At 48.0% G+C, this 8,794-nt stretch overlaps 1 protein-coding gene across 1 annotated transcript; it reads left to right on the top strand.

The window, feature by feature from the left end:
* Positions 1-2,352: 2,352 nt before the first annotated feature.
* Positions 2,353-4,374, top strand: LOC129700586 (uncharacterized). Its single transcript, XM_055641203.1, has one exon. The coding sequence runs from the start codon at positions 2,353-2,355 to the stop codon at positions 4,372-4,374; it is 2,022 nt and encodes a 673-aa protein (XP_055497178.1).
* Positions 4,375-8,794: the final 4,420 nt, after the last annotated feature.

Below are 8,794 nucleotides of genomic sequence, written 5' to 3'. Positions count from 1 at the left end.
AATCAAAGGAAGAAAATAAAAGGATCCATTCCGATTGGACATCTGCGAGCATCGGCCATTACGATTGGACATCTGTGAGCATCGGCCGTTCCGATTGGACATCTGCGAGTATTGGGCACGAATCAAAAGGCAGAAAGGCAGCCAGTCATCAGGCACAGAGTTTTATAGATAGATAGATAGATAGATAACGGGTTGAAGACATTATTATAATACCCAGGAATTTTCCAGGAATATGCTGTACGTGTATAATAAAATTACAAATATGAAATTAAACACAAAAATGCATTTACATATGATTAGCCTATTTATCACAATTTCTCTTGGAACCCCTGGCGACCTCTCGCGGAACCCTGGCGTTCCGGGGAACCCTGGTTGAGAAACGGTGTGATAAAGGGTAAAGCATTTAGCGCAAAATGAAGACCAACTAGAGATAGTTCGAAGGTCCCTATTGAGGGTAGATGGGAGGTCAGGACCGCTCTCTAGCGGGAGAGAGGACGGTTCAGTTGCCTGATAACAAGTGGGAAGAAGCTTTTATTTATTTTAAGTTAGAGATACAACGTGGAAACCGGCCTTTCAGATCACCAAGTCCAAAAGCTTTTCCCTGTGTCTCGGCACAGGAGACAACAAACTAAACTCAACTAAGTCTGTGCCAACCAATGATCACCCGCACACTAGTTCCATCCTACACACAAGGGATCATTTACAGAAGCCAATTAGCATACAAACCTGCACGTCTTCGGAATGTGGGAGGAAACCCACATGGTCACAGGGAGAACGTACGATCTTCATCCAGAAAGTACCCATAGCCCGGATCGAACCCAGGTCTCTGGTGCTGTAAGGCAGCAACTCTACCGCTGCGACACGGTGCCACCCGTAAACTGTCACCGAATCTGGAGGTGTGCGTTTTCAAATTTCAGTACTTCTTGCCTGATGGGAGAGAGGAGAAGAGGGAGTGACCGGGGTGAGACCGATCCTTGACTATGCTGGTGGCCTTGCCGAGGCTGCGTGAAGCGTGGAAGGAGTCAACGGGGCATCTCGGACTGCCCTACGTGAATCTGCGCCCAGTTCCAGATGTGGTCCCACCGGGAGTGTAGATGCTGGATTACACCGAAGACAGACACAAAATGCTGGAGTAACTCAGCGAGTGAGGCAGCATCTCTGGAGAGAAGGAATGGGTGATGTTTCGGGTCGTGACCCTTCTTCAGACTGAAGAAGGGTCTCAACCCAAAACGTCACCCATTCCTTCTCTTTGAGTCCCTTTCACGTCTTGGGTCCAGACCCTTCTTCGGGATAACTTGTTCCCACTCCAGTTTTATGGCACTGATCCGGCTTTGGTCTGAAGAAGGGTCTCAACCCAAAACGTCATCCATTCCTTCTCTCCAGCGATGCTGCCGGTCCTGCTGAGTTACTCCAGCATTTTGTGTCTATCTGTGGTCCCACCAGGACTGGGTATAGCTGCTGTAATCTATCTTTATTCTTGTACTCAAACTCATTTACTTTAGAGGCCAACCTGCTCTTTGCTTTCTTAATGCTTGCTCCACCTTCACGCCAGCCTTTGTTGATTTGTGTTCAGTGACAGCTGCGTCTGTACGAAGACAAACATCTTTCAAGCCCTCATCATTTAAACATCACACTCACTGCCTTTCCATTTTCAACTACTGATGTGGGTGACCTCACCTTTTTCCACATTATTCTCTCCGGCAGTCCCCGTGGGATGAGAGATAACTTGTTCCCACTCTAGTTTTATGGCACTGATCCGGCTATTCATAAGATCATCAGGCATATGAGCAGCATTAGGCCATTCGGCCCATTGAGTGCTCCGCCATTCAATCATGGCTGATCGATATTTTCCACACAACGACATTCTCCTGCCTTCTCCCCACAATCTTTGACACCCGCACTGATCAGCATCATGTTAATCTTCGCTTTAAATATACCCAATGACGTGGCCTCCACCACCATCAGAGGCATCCACGGCCGTCTGTGGCAATGAATTCCACAGATTCATCTCCCTCCGATTAAAGAAATTCCTCCTCATCTCCATTCTAAAGGTACGTCCTTTTATTCCGAGCCTGTGCCTGGACACTCCCACTAGTGGAAACATACTCTCCACATCTGCTCTATCTTTCAGTCTGAAGAGGGGTTCCTTTTCACAGATTCACCACCCTCTGACTAAAGAAATTCCTCCTCATTTCCATCATGAAGGAATGTCCTGTTAATTCTCAGCACGATCCTCCACTCCCGGCAGCCACAGAGCCAGAGGTTCCCAACAATTAGTTGGGATTATGCGTTTCTTCAAGGAGACTCTGTGTACATTCGGAATTCTTCTCTGCAACGTAACCTTTTTGCACGATGAAGCTCCGAATCAAGCACCCGTTTCACGCCTCTGGTGCAAGGCGTGTCCACTACAAGGTGTGTCCACTACAAGGCGTGTCCACTACATGTCCACTACATGTCCACTACAAGGCATGTCCACTACATGTCCACTACATGTCCACTACAAGGTGTGTCCACTACATGTCCACTACAAGGCATGTCCATTGCAAGGTGTGTCCACTACAAGGTGTGTCCACTACAAGGCGTGTCCACTACAAGGTGCGTCCATTACAAAGCGTGTCCACTACAAGGTGTGTCCACTACAAGGCGTGTCCACTACAAGGCGTGTCCACTACAAGACGTGTCCACTACAAGGCGTGTCCACTACAAGGCGTGTCCACTACATGGTGTGTCCACTACAAGGCGTGTCCACTACAAGGTGTGTCCACTACAAGGTGTGTCCACTACAAGACGTGTCCACTACAAGGTGTGTCCACTACAAGGCGTGTCCACTACAAGACGTGTCCACTACAAGGCGTGTCCACTACAAGGCGTGTCCACTACAAGGTGTGTCCACTACATGTCCACTACAAGGCGTGTCCACTACAAGACGTGTCCACTACATGGTGTGTCCACTACAAGGCGTGTCCACTACAAGGTGTGTCCACTACATGTCCACTACAAGGTGTGTCCACTACAAGGCGTGTCCACTACAAGGCGTGTCCACTACATGTCCACTACAAGGTGTGTCCACTACAAGACGTGTCCACTACAAGGCGTGTCCACTACAAGGTGTGTCCACTACAAGGTGTGTCCACTACAAGGTGTGTCCACTACAAGGTGTGTCCACTACAAGGCGTGTCCACTACATGTCCACTACAAGGTGTGTCCACTACAAGACGTGTCCACTACAAGGCGTGTCCACTACAAGGCGTGTCCACTACAAGGTGTGTCCACTACATGTCCACTACAAGGTGTGTCCACTACAAGGTGTGTCCACTACATGTCCACTACAAGGTGTGTCCACTACAAGATGTGTCCACTACAAGGCTTGTCCACTACAAGGTGTGTCCACTACAAGATGTGTCCACTACAAGGCGTGTCCACTACAAGGTGTGTCCACTACAAGATGTGTCCACTACAAGGCTTGTCCACTACAAGGCATGTCCACTACAAGGTGTGTCCACTACAAGGCTTGTCCACTACAAGGCATGTCCACTACAAGGCGTGTCCACTACAAGGCGTGTCCACTACAAGGCATGTCCACTACATGGCGTGTCCACTACAAGGCGTGTCCACTACAAGGTGTGTCCACTACATGTCCACTACAAGATGTGTCCACTACAAGGCTTGTCCACTACAAGGTGTGTCCACTACATGTCCACTACAAGATGTGTCCACTACAAGGCTTGTCCACTACAAGGTGTGTCCACTACATGGTGTGTCCACTACAAGGCGTGTCCACTACAAGGCGTGTCCACTACAAGGTGTGTCCACTACAAGGCGTGTCCACTACAAGGTGTGTCCACTACAAGGTGTGTCCACTACATGTCCACTACAAGATGTGTCCACTACAAGGTGTGTCCACTACAAGGTGTGTCCACTACAAGGCGTGTCCACTACAAGGCGTGTCCACTACAAGGCGTGTCCACTACAAGGTGTGTCCACTACATGGCGTGTCCACTACAAGGCGTGTCCACTACAAGGTGTGTCCACTACAAGGTGTGTCCACTACATGGCGTGTCCACTACAAGGCGTGTCCACTACAAGGTGTGTCCACTACAAGGTGTGTCCACTACAAGGCTTGTCCACTACAAGGCATGTCCACTACAAGGGGTGTCCACTACAAGGCGTGTCCACTACAAGGGGTGTCCACTACAAGGCGTGTCCACTACAAGGTGTGTCCACTACATGGCGTGTCCACTACAAGGTGCGTCCACTACAAGGCGTGTCCACTACAAGGCTGGCCCAAGGCACCTCAATGAGTGTAACTCCAGCCTCAATCCTCCATGTAGACGGAAATGCAAGTGCACCGAGGTCAGTGGACCCAGCAGGTGAACACCCCCAAGTCCGCGCCGACCAGCGATCACCCCGTACACTAGCACTATCCTACACATTCGGAACAATTTTAGGGAATTTCTGTAAATTAACACCTACAGGAAAGTGAAATTGGCAATAACGTAAACAACGCCTTTAGACGTTAGAGATACAGCGTGAAAACAGGCCCTTCGGCCCACCGAGTCCGTGCCGACCAATTGATCACCCCGTACACTAGTACTATCCTACACACTAGGGACAATTTTATAATTTTACCAAAACAAATTAGCCAACAAACCTGCACGTCTTTGGAGTGTGGGAAGAAACTGGAGCACCCGGAGTAAACCCACGTAGGTCATGGGGAGAATGTACAAACCCCGGGCGGGCAGCACCCGTAGTCAGGATCGAACCCGGGTCTCTGGCACTGTAAGACAGCAACTCTACCGCTGTGCCACCGTGCTGCCCAACAGGGCCGGCCTTAGGAGGTGCGGGGCCCAATTGGGAAATATTTTCGTAGAAATATAAATAAATAATTATAAACGAGTCACATGTCGTGAGCAACATGACAATTCGGGGGAGAGTTCCTTTCACAGTGTGTGGGGAGTCTGGCCAGGGATAAAGTTGCGGGAGCGTTGAGAAGGAGAGGGTCGGGGTTCATGCCAGTAACACTCACTCACCGCTGCCGCGGCGCTCCGGGCGCGGACCCCCCGCATTGTGGCCGGGGAGGTACGCAGCTCGCGTGGCTACCAGCGGCCTCCATCACCGGACAGCGGAACCGACTGCCATCTCAGCTCCTTCTGCCGGCACGCTCACATCTGGCAGTGCTCTCCGTCTGAACAGTGAGGAGACCAGCTGAAGAGCAAAGATCATAGAGCGGAGTGGGTCAGCGGGAGATGGATAACATCACAGCGGGCGGTGGAGCTTACTCCTGTGTCAGCGCGAGCAAGGGATCAATTGAGGTTACTCACCCTGACATATGGAGTAAGCTCCACCGCCCACTGACCCGCTCTCGAGCTGGATGATCCCTGGCCGACCCCCTCCATCTCAACCCTCCTGCCCTCCCTGCAACTTTACCCCCTGGACAGACTACCCACACGCTCTGAAAGGAACTCCCCTCCCCACCAGCAGCACTGTCCTTATACAGCCGCTTCCCATCAGCTGCTAGCATTGAGGGATAGACTTGGCTATATCTCAGTACAGCAACATCGTTCTTGATGTTGCTGTACTGAGGGAGAACGAAGTCTATCTTTCTTGGCTAATAACCTAACCGTCGGCCTCCAAGTTGCAGGTACATTAGGTAGCAATGTTACAAAATTTTGAGATTTTAAAAATCAAGTCTGCAATTTATCCCATCAGATAAAGCATAAAAAGAGGTTTAATTTGACACCTAATTCACTTTCATATCACATATATTCAATGTGATCATGGCTGATCATCCCCAATCAGTACCCCGTTCCTGCCTTCTCCCCATGTCCCCTGACTCTTTTTTTTTAAGAGCCCTATCTAGCTCTCTCTTGAAAACATCCAGAGAACCGGCCTCCACCGCCCTCTGAGGCAGAGCATTCCACAGACTCACCACTCTCTGAGAAAAAGTGTTTCCTCGTCTCCGTCCTAAATGGCTTACTCCTTATTCTTAAACTGTGGCCCCTGGTTCTGGACACCCCCAACATCGGGAACATGTTTCCTGCCTCTAGCGTGTCCAAGCCCTTAACAATCTTATATGTTTCAATGAGATCCCCTCTCATCGTTCTAAACTCCAGTGTGTACAAGCCCAGCTGTTCCATTCTCTCAGCATATTACAGTCCCGCCATCCCGGGAATTAACCTTGTAAACCTACGCTGCACTCCCTCAATAGCAAGAATGTCCTTCATCAAATTAGGGGACCAAAACTGCACACAATACTCCAGGTGCGGTCTCACTAGAACTCTGTTCAACTGCAGAAGGACCTCTTTGCTCCTATATTCAATTCCTCTTGTTCTAAAGGCCAACATGCCATTTCTAACGGCAGGTACTTGTGAAACGTAGTAGCTCGTGAAGATTTTTCAACATGTTGAAAAATGTCCACTAGTAAAATATACACAGGATGTAAAAAATGGATACTTTTTAACACGTAGTCATACCGTAGTAGCTCGTGAGTTTGCCTTAGTAGGACCTGGTGTCCTATATCACTATTGTGTGTTCATGATAGAAATAAGAATACTCTGTATATTCATTACCTTTGAATTGTAGTTTTATGTAATGCTCCCATAATTTCGGAGTTCCATTTCACAATATCTATCAGGGGGTGGAAGAATGCAACCTTCACGTGGTCCGCCCTGTTTCGACAAATACAACCAGCTCGACGTGCACAAACGGAAGATCAAATAGAACAAGTTGTCCAACAACTTTAGGCTGTGCACGCCACATGAAAGAAGAAGAAGATATCTATCAGGCGTACAGAATGTTGCAAGGTTACATCTTGCCTAAACTCAGTTGTATCTTTCTATCTCAATAAATATCACAAAATACACAATTGTTTCAGCCACATTATGACAAAATATAGAATGTAGGTTTTTTTGTTATCATTCACCCCCTTCCCAGAAACAACAGTACTTAAAGAAGAACATTTGTTTTACTAATTTACGAGCATGTACCATACAGAGTCCGTTCTTCTTCTTATCGAGTCCACACACAAGATTAGAAGTTGTTCAGTCGGAGCTGGACTCACCTCTCGGCATCTGCGTACAATGGTGTCTGTCTTGTTGCTTCTTGTGCTTCTTGTACGTGGTGGTGGAAAGATTGGTGGAAACAGGGCCGCGACGTGAACGCTCTTTCCTTGACCCCACAGAGTCCATTGATCCATATCCAACAAACTATTGTGATATTTGCATAAAAGGTATTATTGTATAAGAAATTTGGTGTGGTAATTTGGTAATTTGGTAAATTAGTACTCATTTAGTCAAGTCCCAAGCTATAGATACCTTTCCCCCACCCCCAATCCCCCTCGCCCGATCTTCATTGAGCCTACCATTTGACCGATCTTTTACTCAGCTGCTGTAATGTTTCCTTCCTATCAAAATCTCTGTGTAACATCTCTGTCCCAATCTTCCAATTCCTACTTTGAAATAAAATGCAACTTTCGACTCAAAAATTTCGCAGCAGGATCGCTATATAAATGCAAATATATGGTATTTTATCATAGCATCCCCCCTCCCCTCCCCCTCCCCCTTACCACCACATAAGAAGCGTAACTTGAAGCGTTTGCGTTTGGAGAAGTTCGATACGAACCAGGAATGAAAATTAATAGCTATGAATGGATTAACAGTGAGCTACGATGTGAGATTGAAACACCTGTCAGAGGGCTAAGGAACAACCCTGAGTTGAGGCGTATTGTTTTAAGTGAGCATTTTGCAGCGACCTCACCATATTCTGGTTAAATATTCTTTCCACGGAAATCTCCTATTTCACTTTGAAATTATATTCATTTATAACCGTTTGTAACATCAGTAACCACCTTAATGTCTGTGCGTTTAGTACCGGGTATGCTTGAAACTATTTATTTTAATGTACTGTATATTTTTAAAAAAACGATATCAACCAGGTGTGAAAATTACACTGAATCGAACGACGATTGGAAATGCGTGGGAATCGACTAATCGCGATCCTGCTGCAAAATCTTTAAGTCGAAAATTGTATTTTATTTCAAAGTGGGAATTTGAAGATAGGGACACAGATGCTACACAGAGATTTTAAACTTGGGAGAGCTCTTGGGTGAACTCGCACAGTGGGACAGGGCTTGAGGCAGCATCTATGGAGCGAAGAGAAATAGCCAACGTTTTGGGCCGGGTCTGAAGAAGGGTTTTGACCCCAAACGTTGCATATTTCCTTTGCTCCATAGAGGGAGGGGGGGAGAATTTGCAGGGAGTCAGATAGACTGCGCAATGACAGGGGGGGGATCCCAGTGTGAGAGTGAGTCACCACCTGCGTACAGCATTCCCACATCCCTCTTCTCCACCCAGCAAGGCACGCTCCTCTCTCCCCTCCGAACTCTCCCCTTTCCTTCCCTCACCATCCCCCCCTTTCTAAAGAAGGAGGGAGATGGAGGGGGAGGGATGTAGTGAGAGGTAGGGAGAGGGAGATCTAAAGGGCCTATGGTCTATTTCCTTCGCTCCATAGATGCTGCTGCACCCGCTGAGTTTCTCCAGCTTTTTTTTGTGTACCTTCGATTTTCCAGCATCTGCAGTTCCTTCTTGAACACGAGATCTAAAGGGTAACTGGTTTTGGTCTCCAATCATCTCACAAAGGGCAGCCAACAGTGGTGAGGCAGAAGGGAGAACTCTCTCTCTCTCCCCCTTTCTCTCTCTCTCCCCCTCTATCTCTCTCCCCCCTCTCTCTCTCTCCACCTTCTCTCTCCAATTCTCTCTCCCCTCCTCTCTCCCTCTCCCCCCTGCCTCTCTCTCTC

This window comes from Leucoraja erinacea, chromosome 9 (assembly GCF_028641065.1).
Source record: "Leucoraja erinacea ecotype New England chromosome 9, Leri_hhj_1, whole genome shotgun sequence".
Classification (NCBI taxonomy): Eukaryota; Metazoa; Chordata; class Chondrichthyes; order Rajiformes; family Rajidae; genus Leucoraja; species Leucoraja erinaceus.
The sequence above is the reverse complement of the archived record's forward strand: the minus strand, read 5'-3'. Positions and strand labels throughout refer to the sequence as shown.